The sequence below is a fragment of the Oncorhynchus tshawytscha genome, linkage group LG09 (genome assembly GCF_018296145.1).
Source record: "Oncorhynchus tshawytscha isolate Ot180627B linkage group LG09, Otsh_v2.0, whole genome shotgun sequence".
In the NCBI taxonomy this organism is placed as follows: domain Eukaryota; kingdom Metazoa; phylum Chordata; class Actinopteri; order Salmoniformes; family Salmonidae; genus Oncorhynchus; species Oncorhynchus tshawytscha.
Genome location: NC_056437.1, coordinates 65,795,059 through 65,810,063, shown reverse-complemented (window position 1 = coordinate 65,810,063; position 15,005 = coordinate 65,795,059). Strand labels below are relative to the sequence as shown.

At 44.4% G+C, this 15,005-nt stretch overlaps 1 protein-coding gene across 1 annotated transcript; it reads left to right on the top strand.

Moving 5' to 3' along the window:
• The first annotated feature begins 2,523 nt into the window (after window positions 1-2,523).
• On the top strand, window positions 2,524-4,603 carry LOC112243983 (ferritin, middle subunit). The gene is made up of 4 exons (XM_042327258.1): window positions 2,524-2,925; window positions 3,275-3,421; window positions 3,654-3,779; window positions 4,249-4,603. Exons 1-4 carry the CDS (start codon window positions 2,824-2,826, stop codon window positions 4,402-4,404), a joined length of 531 nt encoding a protein of 176 aa, XP_042183192.1. The 5' UTR covers window positions 2,524-2,823; the 3' UTR covers window positions 4,405-4,603.
• Window positions 4,604-15,005: the final 10,402 nt, after the last annotated feature.

Below are 15,005 nucleotides of genomic sequence, written 5' to 3'. Positions count from 1 at the left end.
AGGTGCTAACGTTAGCTAGGTGGCTAAAGTTAGTTAGGTTAGGGCTTAAGGGTTAAGGTTACCACTAAAATAAGGTTAGGAGTTACGTTAAAGGGTTACGGTTAGGGTTAGCTAACATGCTAAGTAGTTGCAAAGTAGCTAAAAAGTAGTAAATAGTTGCAAAGTTGATCATTAGCAAAAAAGCTGAAGTTGTCCGTGATGAGTTACAAGCAACTTTTGGGATACTAGACGTTCGCGTTATATGCTCACCCAAACGTATACTTTAAGCATGACACATAATTTAGTCAAAAAGTGATGTCCCTTTTCGCAAAAAAAAGGAATGCCAAGTATGTCACAGCCCTTTTTGCAACACCGGTTTAAGCATGAGTCTACTGCCACTTCCAAGTCTGAAGAGGCTTCGTCTCATTGTCTCCAAAACTTTGATGGCACTCATAATAAAAGCATTACGCTATTAAGTGAGGTTCAGCGTAGAACAGTTGATCAAAGTAACAGAAAGCAGGGCACATACTTCAATGAATATCTATGTTGAAGACCCTTACCCCCATTTGAAGCAGCTTCATAATTTTTCAACAAACAATGAACCTAGATAGTAGCTATGACAAACTGATAGATAGAGCCTGTTTTGGTTTACATTTTTAGGAAAAAGGGGGTCCTATTCTCAAACAATTGGAGTAGAGGCAATACCTTACATACTAGGCCAGGAAAGACCAGGGTCTGTATAAATCAGTGGAAGCTGGGGGGAGGAGCTTCCCCATCAATGTAATGTTAATCAATGTGATCTAAAAGGCAAAACTGATCCTAAATCGGCACTCTTACTCTGAGAGGCTTGATGCAAACTGCCCCAGAAGACATAAGCTGTGTTCGAATACCCACACTAAAATACTGTATACTACATACTTAAGGAGTACATACTGCATACTATCAGTTCATAGGGCTCCCGAATGGCGCAGCGGACTATTTAAAAAAAAGAAAATGTTTTTATTAACAACAAATCAATACATAAATCACATGAGGGAACACAAGCATACATAGATTACAAACAATAGACAATCGAGCTAGGGGGTACAATATCACATTACAATTACACAAAGACCTTAAGGGACATGCATATACTTACAATTCGAACAGCTTTTTTGTTAGTAGAGCATTTAACCGTCTTAAAATACAGTTCAATTTCTTTTTGTAGGGTACGAAAATGTGGTTTTCTGTTTGTAAATTTACATTTGTGTATATGAAATTTGGCCAAGAGAATAATGAAATTAATTACATAAAAATGTTTCAGCTTATTTCTATTGTATGTAAAGAATCCTAACAGTACATCTGCTTGTATACTTCGTATTTTGGCTAATACGACATCCGGGAACTTCTGGCAAACTAACTATATCCATTCTATGACCAATAACCATACTACATACTCCACTTACATCACAAGTAGTATGGTTAGTGTGGTTAGTATGAGTATTCGAACTCTAGTTCTTATGAATATCAATGACGTTTCAACTACATGGCTGCATTGAGCAATAACCCAGCACCCTGAAAGCACCCTGTCAACAGTTGTGGAAGATCAGGTCATGTGAACTGAAGTTGTTAGGAAGGTTACTTTATTACTGTAGTCTTTGATTTACATTGGCTGTAAAAAGTTTTCCACTTCACAGTTTTAACTTAATAACCTATGTATGTTTAGATGTATGTACCATTTCTACAAAAGCCAGCCTTTCTTTCTCTGTCCACCACTGTATTCCCATACCTCATACTGAACATTGAATTGCTATTTTTTTAAAGTGTGATAAACCCTACAGTTTTTCTTTTGACTGCATTCTGGAAAAGGTCAATAATTAAGCTTCATGTGCTGTTGAAACATGTGCTCTTAGAGAATGAAACAGACGTTTTCAGAACTGTGTCTCAAAATTCAATTCCTGTTATATCCTAAATCAAATGTAGACATAGATTATTTCTCAATTAGCCTAATATTAGAATGAGTGTTCCAATTCTTCCTATTTTCTTCTAAGGATATAACACACACACCTTTTTTCAACAATGACCTGCACTGTAGCGTTGCCTTTGTCTGATACTACTGCTTTAGTTGTTTCCAATAAAATGTTACTTTGATATAAACAAAGCAGCAACAAAAAAATATAGACCGAGATGAAGAGGTCAAGGCGAGAGCATTTACTCCAACCAATATCTGTCCGCGTGAGATAAGCCCGTTTTTTCTAATTACTTGAGGATTTTGATAGAATATAAGTTTCGTAATGTTTAAGCTTTTACAAATGTACTGATATATGTGGATGCACGTGGCATTCCGGCAACTTTGAGAAAAACAACGTTGAGTTGTGCATGTTGCTACACGCGTAACTGCCCTATCATTGGCTATAATGGTCCCACCTGACCTTCACTGTCTTCATTCGTTGAGCACATGTAATTCCATCGTTAGAGTGGGCACTCGGTTCTCTTGTCAGTAGAATAAATAATATTTGCCTCTGGTCATGTGTATGAGTGGGAAGACGTCTTCAAATGACCCGCCTAGTTGCTGTTGGCATTCTAAAGGTGATTGGCTACGCTCTGTGAGGGTGGATTTCACTGACGCATTCCGTTTGAACAATAAATAGAGCGAACAAGGCTCCTTCCACTTCACAAGTCTGAGAAGACGCATGAAGAAGTTCTTGCTTCAACAGTGATTGAACGGAACTCCTCTGCCTTCGTCCCGCATTATCGAACATTCCGGATTGATAACATAACACATTCTTGAAGTATAATAGAAAAATAGTCGAAGAAACTCTATTTTTGTACCGTTAATTTTGATATAAAAGAAAATCTGCCAAGATGGAGTCTCAGATCCGCCAGAACTATCACCACGATTGCGAAGCTGCCATCAACCGGATGATCAATTTGGAGATGTTTGCCTCCTACACCTACACTTCAATGGTAAAGAGTCTACCAAGATGACCGTTTTGTTGATTTACCTGTTATGTCTGGGCCTAAATACCTTTTTTTTCACCTGGATTTTTATTATATTGGCGTAGATAATTAATAGCCAAGAAACTCTGTTGTGCATATTTGAGTTTTTATCCTCTAAAATGAAGCCGGGAATCTATCCTACTTTGGACAGGGCGCGTAACAACTCCTTGACAGGGTAAATGGCAGGTTACCAAGTCGACTACAGACTAGACTGATTAATGCCTTTATCAAGTTTCGTTTCCACAACAAGAACAGAATGCCGAGTCACGTTTGGCATGTTTTTATTCTAACCACACTGTTTTGTTTATCCACCCAGGCTTTCTATTTCTCCCGTGACGATGTGGCTCTGTCTGGTTTCGCGCATTTCTTCAAGGAGAACAGCGACGAGGAGCGGGAGCACGCCGACAAGCTACTCTCCTTCCAGAACAAGCGAGGTGGACGCATTTTACTCCAGGACATCAAGGTGAGCACCTGAGCATCAAATTCATTCAGATTGTAGACTGATAAATGACTTTACTCCATGGAGTAAAGTGTCTCCAGCGCAAAGTTTATATAGAGAACCTGGAGTAGTCCTAAACATACTGCCTCTAACCACTGAACTGAAACTGTGAGAGGGGTGTAATTCTGTTCACTTTATCCTGACCGTAACATCTGCTAGTTGTCCTTAACACTTCTGTTCACTTTGTCCTGTTTAGAAGCCAGAACGTGATGAGTGGAGCAATGGGCTGGAGGCCATGCAGTGTGCTCTGCAGCTGGAGAAGAATGTGAACCAGGCCCTGCTGGACCTGCACAAGATTGCCTCAGACAAGGTTGACCCCCATGTAAGTTATGGTGAAACCACACATCACATGTATGTATCACATAGAATACAGGTACTGTCTCAGGAATTGATCAGGGGTTTGCTCTGATAACTAATGACACAGGATTGTGACCTGCTTCACATTCGCGCAATAGTCCACAGATGCACACTATGCAGCTAATGTGTAAGTTTGCAAAAAGGCCGTCAGGTTGTCTAGTGGTTAGAGCTTTGGGCCGGTAACAAAGGATGCTGGATTGAATCCCGGAGCTGACAAGAGAAATATGTTCTGCCCCTTAACAAGGCAGTAAGCCCATTGTTCCACATTAAAATGCTGTTGTAAATAAGTGTTTGTTAACGGACTTGCCCTGTTAAAAAATTAACTGCAGACACCTCATCTGCACTTATGCCATTACCACCAGGCTGTTGTGTGTTACTGTATCTACAATGGTCTGTATTCATTCTCTTGTCTGACCTGTGTTTTCCCTCTTTAGCTGTGTGACTTCCTGGAGACCCATTACCTGAATGAGCAGGTGGAGGCCATTAAGAAGCTGGGAGACCACATCACCAACCTCACCAAGATGGATGCTGTCAAAAACAAGATGGCAGAGTACCTGTTTGACAAGCACACCCTGGGAGGCCAGAGCTAAACCACTTCCATCCCAAGACTACGGCTTTCAGACTAGGACTCCTGGCTTCTCTAATATATCGTACTGGCTTTGCATTTATAGGGAGGGGAGTGTTAAACTGTTGCTGTGCAACACAGCTGTAGCATTGGTGTTTGTTGACAACACTACTGTGTTTTGGAGGCAAGGCTTGTAAAACAATTAAAAAATATCACTAAAGGTGTGTAAGTGTTTACCTGCAGTAATGATTCAGTCTATTCAGGTTCTTTGCTCTGTCTTACTGAGCATCTTCATACCAGTGAGAATTGTAGACCTACTAGTGGCTGAGAGTCATAACAATAGGAGAAGTTTAACATGAGGTTGATAAAGGATGTTACCTCTGACCACAGGGTGTCCTTCACTGTCTTGTAATAGTGCCATGTCAATTAAGGTCCCAACTGTTAACTAGGGCCATAGGAGGAAAATGGTTACCTACAGTTGATGTAGACCTTTACTATGGCTATCACGAGTTTATTAGACATCCTAGAGGTCAATAACCTGTTAGGGTGCTTTTTTTTGTGATGGAAAGTTATGCATTTACTGACACAATTCATCTTTAATCTTATTTCGGCTGGTAATGCCCAATAGTTCCCCTCCAGCAAATTATGAACTGTTCGAAATAGTAATTCTACAAGCCTCTTGTTCACCCTAAGGGGCTTATTGGAGCTGTCAAATGGTTGCAAAGCTACTGGTAATTTACAGAACACTTTCATTTTGGGAATTGGCAGGCAAGGTTACCTTATATTGCTAGACATTATTAATGTGTTTATATAGTATGAGTTTCAAGTAGACCACTTGGTTAAAGGGGAAAATAGACCAATGAGAAGTGTCTAAATGGCATGTTTAATACATGCAACTTTTCACAACTGCCACCAATATTTACAACCAAGAAGTATGGTAAAATTGAGTACATATTTATTGTATTCTCTAAGGTAAAGTTTCTCAGCTTTAATTGAATTTGAAAAGTTATTTTACATTTGGTAAAGCAACACAGGGTCATAGATTTGTGATAAGGAGTTACTCTTCATGGGGACTGGAACACAAGGCAGCTCTATACAATAAAACTAACACTACAATACAGATTTCACAACACATTAAGGGTTTGCCCTCAGGCCACTACTCTACCAAACAAAATCCATGTGTGTGTCTATAGTGCATATGTCTCTTCACAGTCCCCGCTGTCCCATAAGTTGTATTTGTATGTATTTTTAAATCTTAATTTACTGCTTGCATGAGTTACTTGAAGTGGAATAGTAGCCATGTCATGGCTCTCTGTAGTACTGTGCACCTCCCATAGTCTGTCCTGGACTTGGGGACTGTGAAGAGACCTGGTGGCATGTCTTGTGGGGTATGCATTGGTTTCTGAGTTGTGTGCTACTAGTTTAAACTGACAGCTCGGTGTATTCAACATGTCAATACTTCTCCCAAATACAAGTAGTGATAATGTCAATCTCTCTACTTTGAGCCATGAGAGATTGACATTCATAATGTTAATGTTAGCTCTCTGTGTACATTTAAGGGCCGTGCTGCCCAGTTCTGGGCCAATTGTAATTATCCTAAGTCCTTTTTTTGTGGCACCTGACCACATGACTGGACAGCAGTCCAGGTGCGACAAAACAAGGGCCTGTAGAACCTACCTTGTTGATAGCGTTAAGAAGGCAGAGCAGTGTTTTATGGACAGATCTATCCCCATCTTAGCTAGTGTTGTATCAATATGTTTTTACCATGACAGAAGTTTATTCTGAACTTGTTACATTTCCACATTATCCATTACAAGATTTAGTTGAGGTTCAGGGTTCAGTGTTTTAATTTTATGTCCCAAATACAATGCCTTTAGTTTTTGAAATTTAGGACTAACTTATCTCTTGCCACCCATTCTGAAAATGACTGCAGCTCTTAAGTGTTGTAATGATTTCACCTGCTGTGGTAGCTGATGTGTATAGTGTTGAGTCATCAGCATACATAGACACACAGGCATCACTCAGCGCCAGTGGCAAGTCATTAGTAAAGATTGAAAAAGTAAGGGGCCTAGACAGCCGCTCTGGGGAATGACTGACTCTTCCTAGATTATGTTGGAGAGGATTCCATTAAAGAACACCCTCTGTGTTCTGTTAGACAGGTAACTCTAGATCCACAATATAGCAGGGGATGTAAAGCCATAACAATTACGCTTTTTCCAGCAGCAGATTATGATCAATATTGTCAAAAGCTGCAGAGAAGTGCTTTGTTTATTTTTAATCTTTATTTAACTATGCTAACTAAGTCGGTTAAGAACACATTCTTATTTACAATGACGGCCTAACAAAAGGCAAACGGCCTTTCACGACAAGAGAGACAACACAACACTACATAAAGAGAGACCAAAGACAACAACATAGCATGGTAGGCAGTAACAGGAGTCCGTTGTAACAGATAGGCCTACATTATTCAGTGTATATACATCCTTGGCTGAGTGCCAGTGGAAAGTTTGGGACAGTCAAGTCAGCAATAGTCTATGTTGCTAGCAACAAGATAATGTTTTCAGTTTATGATCTTGCTCACTGGTTCTCAAACCCAGTCCTGGGGACCCAAACGGGTGCACATTTTTGTTTTTGCCCTAGCACTACAAAGCTGATTCAAATGATCAACTCATCAAAAGGCTTTGATGATATGGATCAGCTGTGTAGTGCTAGGGCAAAAACAAAAATGTGCACCCCTTTGGGTCCCCAGGACTAGGTTTGAGAACCACTGATCTAGCTAATGATTAGCACACTGGGGTAAATGTAGATGGACAACCCCATGCAACCCCATAATACAGGTTATCATGCTTATTGCTAAATAACACACCTGCCTGATAATATGGACCGATATGGTATTTGGCATTTGTTTTTAGTCATTGCAGCTTAAGGTGGCAATACCAGTTATTGAGTGTAAGGGGGAAATTACTTTGTTAAACAGGGGAATTAGGTGTTGCGTAACTTGGTTAATTAAATAAATAAAATAAGTATCTTTTTTTTGTGTTATTTGTAAACTCATGTGCCCTTTATCTAATATTAGGTTTTGGCTGAAGATCTGATAACATTCAGTATCAAAAATATGCAAAAATAGAGAAAATCAGAAAGGGGGAAATACTTTTGTACGGCACTGTATATATACACTGAGTGTATAAAACATCAAGAACAACTTCCTAATACTGAGTTGCAAACTCCCCTTTTTCCCTCAGAACAGCCTCAATTCGTTGGGGCAAGGACTCGATCTATAGGGTGTCGTTAGCGTTCTACGGGGATGCTGGCCCATGTTGACTCCAATGCTTCCCACAGTTGTTTTAAATTGGCCAGATATCACTATATGAGGTGGATCATTCTTGATACACACAGGAAATTATTGAGTGTGAAAAACCAAGGGGTTTAGTGGTGATATTCTAAACTGTTAGGTAGACCAACAGTTTAAAGTAATATTGAAAAATATTGTTACTTGAGTTGTGATTGCGGTATATTGGCCAAATGATCAGGAAAGTTTTTGGTATATTTTCCCTCCAACATTCAACAGAAACAACCATATTACAGCTATTTGTTTAAAATGCCTTAGTAAGTTACATAGTTTGTTACTACTGTTCTCTACTTCTTCCCTTTTTTTTTCTGGTCTCAACACGTTTTCGCCCACTCATCACCGCTCTGTTTCCACAGTCATGAGACCTAGTGTCCTTCCACCATTGTCACGGTTTTAGTGGAAAAGAATGGCCTTCAGGCCAAAGATGGTGGGTAAATGAAAGTTGTTCAATCAGGCCATTTACCATTGTCTGCTGAAGGGGAGGAGGGGGGGGGACACCAATGCGAAAGCAGTCTACATCGTCCTTGACTTCCATTGAAACAGAACCATTGAAGAAGTGAACATCTTGCTTCCTCTTCCGTCTCTGTTTGGGTCTCCAGAATGCTGAGTCACAATGACAAGGCAGAAATACAGCCAGAGCAGAGCCTGAGTCGGTCCATACTGTAGTACAACCAACAGGAGGTTATGACAGGAGAAAGAGTGGGAAGAAGGGAGAGAAATAGGAATAGAGGGGGAGGGGGAAAGAGTACAGACTAAAAACGCTGTGTCACCCTTCAGAAGAAGAACTTCAAGAGAAAGAGTTCTGTAACTGTTAATAATTTACAGTATTGCTATCACTTCTGTTTATAACTTTAACTTAAGAACATTCTTAGTGTCACAACTTCTGCCGAAGTCATTGCCTATCCTTGTTCGGGAGGTGCTCGGTGTTCGACATCACCGGTCTTCGGACGTCACCGGACATTTATTAAAAGACTCCATTTACACTTCATTTTGACTCTCCTGCACCTGACTTCCCTGCCACCTATACACACGACGCTGACACTTAGTTAGTACGATTACTTTGTAATGCTAAGAGTTGGATAAAAATGTACAGGTTGGGTACCTGGAGGAAAGTAGGGGAGGGTCATGCTTTTTCAATTTCAGTCAAGGGGAGGATTTACTATTTTTTAAATCTCGTCCAGGGGAGGGTCATATAATTTGAAATGTATGAAATTTCAATATTTCTCAGTGTTTTAGAATTAGCTGCTTATTAGGCTATATATCTATGCCCGATTCCACCTGATTCTCTGCTGGGCGTGAAATATGAAGTGTGCCTATAGGCTATTTAGTGTGGTCTCAGTCAAATTATGCATAGCCTACAGGCTACAGGCTACGAAGTGCATCCTCAGAGAAGCACAGAGCAAATATTTCTAAGATAGCTGCTGGGATAGCGTAAATACAACTAGACAGCATTACACACTGCAACGGATTTTCCAACCCTGAGGCCTGAACTGCCCTTGCTGATCAAACCCTTTTATTTTGCTGCCTAACCAATGCTGTGCTGTGTCGGCCTACAGTGGCAGTTCAGGAGGAGAGTCAAAGAATTCCTCCGAAAATTATTTCTGAACAGGCCTCATCCAAAAAATTGTAACAGCCGGCTGTGGTGGAAGAAGAGGACCAAAGCGCAGCGTGGTAAGTGTTCATCTTCGTTTTTAATAAGAATAGTGAACACTGAAACAAAAACAATAAACCGACAAACGAACAGTCCTGAACGGTGAAATAAAACAAAGAACAGAAAATAATCACCCACAACTCAAAAGTGAAACCAGGCTACATAAGTATGGTTCTCAATCAGGGACAACGATTGACAGCTGCCTCTGATTGAGAACCATACCAGGCCAAACACAGAAATCCCAAATTATAGAAAAAGGAACATAGACTACCCACCCCAACTCACACCCTGACCATACTAAAACAAAGACAAAAACAAAGGAACTAAGGTCAGAACGTGACAAAATTGCAATATCTTGCGAGTAGACTAGCCTATAGCCTATGTTCTGTTCAGTTTGAGAACAGTGTTTCTTGCCCATGATGCATTTATCTGAGTCATTGACATCCCAATAAGCCAGATTTTAGTTACTTACATTGTGGTGCTGAAACTTGAAGCAGCAGTCGCGGCACAATCAATTGGAAATGGACAGCTGATAGTGCAGAAAATTGGCAAATAATAGTAGGAATAATTCATTTAAACCGTCTTCATTTAATTAGACTTTACTAACAACAAGTGTCACGCCTTGGTCGAAGTATTTTGTATTTATCTTCATGTATTGGGTCAGGCCAGGGTGTGGCATGGGTTTTTGTATGTGGTGTGTATATATTGGGATTGTAGCTAGTGGGGTGATCTAGCAAAGTCTATGGCTGTCTGGAGTGGTTCTCAATCAGAGGCAGGTGTTTATCGTTGTCTCTGATTGGGAACCATATTTAGGCAGCCATATTCTTTGAGTTTGTCGTGGGTGATTGTCCTTGTAACTGTCTAGTGTTAGTTTGCACCAGTTTAGGCTGTTTTGGTTTTCACATTACGTTTATTGTTTTTGTATTGATTCGTGTTTACTTTGTTTTTATTAAACATGAATCTCAATAGCCACGCCGCATTTTGGTCCGACTCTCTTTGCCATACAGAAAACCGTGACAGAATCACCCACCACAAACGGACCAAGCAGCGTGTCAACAGGCAGGAGCCACAGGAGAGGCAGCAGCAGCAGCTGCAGTGGGAGAGGCTGGACTACCTGGAGAAATGGACATGGGAGGACGAACTGGATGGTAAAAGACCCTGGGCTCAGCCTGGAGAATATCGCCGCCCCAAGGAAGAACTGGAGGCGGCGAAATCTGAGAGGCGCAGGTATGAGGAAGCAGCACGGCAAAGCGGATGGAAGCCCGAGAGTCAGCCCCAAAAATTTCTTGAGGGGGGGGCTCACAGGGAGCATGGCGACGCTAGGTAGGAGACCTACGCCAACTTCCTGTGCTTACCGGGGGGCTAGAGAGACCGGCCAGGCACTGTGTTATGCAGTGATGCGCACAGTGTCCCCAGTGCGGGTGCATAGCCCGGTGTGGTATATTCCAGCTCCGCGTATCGGCCGGGCTAGATTGAGCGTCGAGCCAAATGCCATGAAGCCGGCTCTACGCATCTGGTCCCCAGTGCGTCTCCTTGGGCCGGCTTACATGGCACCAGCCTTGCGCTCGGTGTCTCCGGTTCGCCTGCATAGCCCAGTGCGGGCTATTCCACCTCGCCGCACTGGCAGGGCGACCGAGAGCATTCAACCAGGTAAGGTTGGGCAGGCTCGGTGCTTAAGAGCTCCAGTGCGCCTGCACGGTCCGGTCTATCCAGTACCACCTCCACACCCCAGCCCTCCGGTAGCAGCTCCCCGCACCAGGCTTCCTGTGCGTGTTCTCGGTCTAGTACCACCAGTGCCAGCACCACGCATCAGGCCTACAGTGCGCCTCGCCTCTCCAGCGCTGCCAGCCTGCATGGAGCAGTCAGAGCTGTCAGTCTGCATGAAGCAGCCAGAGCTGTCAGTCTGCATGGAGCAGCCAGAGCTGTCAGTCTGCATGGAGCAGCCAGAGCTGTCAGTCTGCATGGAGCAGCCAGAGCTGTCAGTCTGCAAGGAGCAGCCAGAGCTGTCAGTCTGCAAGGAGCAGCCAGAGCTGTCAGTCTGCAAGGAGCAGCCAGAGCTGTCAGTCTGCATGGAGCAGCCAGAGCTGTCAGTCTGCATGGAGCAGCCAGAGCTGTCAGTCTGCATGGAGCAGCCAGAGCTGTCAGTCTGCATGGAGCAGCCAGAGCTGTCAGTCTGCATGGAGCAGCCAGAGCTGTCAGTCTGCATGGAGCAGCCAGAGCTGTCAGTCTGCATGAAGCAGCCAGAGATGTCAGTCTGCATGAAGCAGCCAGAGATGTCAGTCTGCACGGAGCTGTCAGTCTACAAGGAGCTGTCAGTCTGCAAGGAGCTGTCAGTCTGCAAGGAGCTGTCAGTCTGCAAGGAGCTGTCAGTCTGCAAGGAGCTGCCAGTCTGCAAGGAGCTGCCAGTCTGCACGGAGCCGCCAGAGCTGCCAGTCTGTAAGAAGCCGCCAGAGCTGTCAGCCTACATAGAGCAGCCAGAGCCGCTAGTCCAGAGCCAGATCCGCCAGTCTGCCAGATCTGCCAGTCAGCCAGACTCTTCCAGACCGCCAGTCAGCCAGACTCTTCCAGATCCGCCAGTCAGCCAGACTCTTCCAGATCCGCCAGTCAGCCAGACTCTTCCAGATCCGCCAGTCAGCCAGACTCTTCCAGATCCGCCAGTCAGCCAGACTCTTCCAGATCCCGCCAGTCAGCCAGACTCTTCCAGATCCGCCAGATCAGTCAGCCAGACTCTTCCAGATCCGCCAGTCAGCCAGACTCTTCCAGAGCCAGACTCTTCCAGATCCGCCAGTCAGCCAGACCAGACTTCCTTCCAGCCAGACTCTTCCAGTCAGCCAGACTCTTCCAGATCCGCCAGCCAGTCAGCCAGACTCTTCCAGATCCGCCAGTCAACCAGACTCTTCCAGATCCGACTCTTCCAGTCAACCAGACTCTTCCAGATCCGCCAGTCAACCAGACTCTTCCAGATCCGCCAGTCAGCCAGACTCTTCCAGATCCAGATCCGCCAGTCAGCCAGACTCTTCCAGATCTGCCAGTCAGCCAGACTCTTCCAGAGACTCTTCCAGATCTGCCAGTCAACCAGACTCTTCCAGATCTGCCAGTCAACCAGACTCTTCCAGATCTGCCAGTCAGCCGGGATCTGCCAGAACTGCCAGTCGGCCAGGATCTGCTAGTCGGCCAGGATCCGACAGTCAGCCAGGATCCGCCAGATCCGCCAGTCAGCCAGGATCTGCCAGTCAGCCAGGATCTGCTGAAACCACCAGCCAGCCAGGATCTGGTAGATCTATCTACCTGCCTGAGCTTCCTCTCACTCCCGAGCTTCCTCTCACTCCCGAGCTTCCTCTCACTCCCGAGCTTCCCCTCAGTCCAGTGGGGTTCTGGGTGAGGACTACTAGGCCATGGTCGGCGGCGAGGGTGGACTATCCAGGGACGCGAGGAGAGGGGACTAAGACATTGACTGAGTGGGGTCCACGTCCCGCGCCGGAGCCGCCACCATGGACAGACGCCCACCCGGACCCTCCCTATTGTTTTGAGGTGCGTTCGGGAGTCCGCACCTTAGGGGGGAGGTTCTGTCACGCCCTGGTCGAAGTATTTTGTATTTATCTTCATATATTGGGTCAGGCCAGGGTGTGGCATGGGTTTTTGTATGTGGTGTGTATATATTGGGATTGTAGCTAGTGGGGTGATCTAGCAAAGTCTATGGCTGTCTAGAGTGTTTCTCAATCAGAGGCAGGTGTTTATCGTTGTCTCTGATTGGGAACCATATTTAGGCAGCCATATTCTTTGAGTTTGTCGTGGGTGATTGTCCTTGTAACTGTCTAGTGTTAGTTTGCACCAGTTTAGGCTGTTTCGGTTTTCACATTACGTTTATTGTTTTTGTATTGATTCGTGTTTACTTTGTTTTTATTAAACATGAATCTCAATAGCCAAGCCGCATTTTAGTCCGACTCTCTTTGCCATACAGAAAACCGTGACAAAGAGTGCGTTGTGTTGGAGCCTATTTCTTCCTATTTAAGAAACAAGAGGTAGCTCTACCTGTTTGACAGACATAATTAGGCTCAGTCAGAACAGTAGGATAAGTTATGAGGGGGGAAAGGACCCAATTATTAGCGGAAGGGACATGGGCTACTAACAGCTTACTACACAACATACACTTGGTATTAACTTCTTAGCTACAGTATGCATGTCTTCCTGGCATATTACATATTACATACATAATTTATGCCTTTCTGGACTCACCTGTTTGTGATGTGCTCACATGAGGCGGTCCTTCCTGGGCAAAATGTGTCAACAAACTGTCATCAAATTCTGTCATTCTCTGGATTGGTGGTGCTTTCAACAGAACTGAAAAATCGACAAAATAAGGTTGAATCATGAAGTCAGTGATCTTCAGGTTGGTATCAAGATATGGGTGGCCTGTGAAGCACAATCCAGCTACACTTGGAAGATGCAAGTCTACACAGGGAAGCCGACCGGTGGGGGCCCAGAGAAGAACCAGGTGATGGGGGTTGTGCTTGGTGTGACAGATGAACTAAGGTGGCACAATGTCACGTGTGACAATTTCCTCACCTCTTATGAACTCAGGCAGCAGCTCATGAAGAGGAAGATCACCGTTGTTGGCACAATTAGAAAGAACAAGCCTGAGCTCCACCATCTATCCTTGCAATAAGGGGGAGAGAGGCCTTCTCATCAAAGGTTGCCTTCACCCCCACTACCACTCTAAGAATGTGGTCCTCCTGAGCACACTGCCAAAAAAGGCTGAGATCAGTGATCGTGAGGACAGGAAGCCAGCCATCATCCTGGACTACAATCACAACAAAAGAGGCAGGACAACCTGGGCAAGGTGATTGGAACTTACAGCTGCAAGAGGATGACTGCCTGCTGCCCCCTGGTCATTTTTTGCCCCCTGGTCATTTTCCATAACATCATTGATGTGTACTCATACATTGCCTTTGTAATACAGGACAAGATGAACCCTACCTGGAAGCCTGATAAGCGGAACAAGAGGAGGGTGTTCTTGGAGCAGCTGGGAAAGGCACTTGTAACCCAGACAATCAAAGAAGGGAGTGGCTCCCCCGCACAGCAGACTCTGCAGAGCTTGTGACAGCTGTTCAGGGGGCTGAATCTTGTACTGATCCACCTGAGGCTGCACCTGGGCCAGGCAAGAGGAGGAGATGCCAATTCTGCCCCCAAGGAAGGACTGTAAAACAAATAGTATGTGCTGATTAAATTCAGTCTTTCTGCTGTGTGAAGAGGGAATACCCAGATATTCACAAAGTTTGTGACACATGACAGGTTGTTACTTTGGCAGTGATTACAGCCTCAAGTCTTATTGGGTGTGACGCTACAAGCTTTGCACAGCTGTATTTGGGGTGTTTCTAGAAATCTTCTCTGCAGATCCTCTCAAGCTCTGTCAGGTTGGATGGGGAACGTCACTGCACAGCTATTTTCAGGTCTCCAGAGATGTTAGATCGGGTTCGGGTCTGGGCTCTGGCTTGGCCACTCAAGGATATTCAGATACTTGTCCCGAAGCCACTCATGCGTTGTCTTGGCTGTGTGCTTAGGGTCGTTGTCCTGTTGGAAGGTGAACCTTCGCCCTAGTCTGAGGTCCTGAGTGCTCTGTAGCAGG

Bases quoted from the DNA above. Each gene is read 5' to 3' on its own strand.
- LOC112243983 (XM_042327258.1), top strand. From the start codon at position 2,824: ATGGAGTCTCAGATCCGCCAGAACTATCACCACGATTGCGAAGCTGCC. The intron at 2,926-3,274 runs GTAAAGAGTCTA...TTATCCACCCAG, and splicing joins CCTACACCTACACTTCAATG to GCTTTCTATTTCTCCCGTGA. The intron at 3,780-4,248 runs GTAAGTTATGGT...TTCCCTCTTTAG, and splicing joins CAGACAAGGTTGACCCCCAT to CTGTGTGACTTCCTGGAGAC.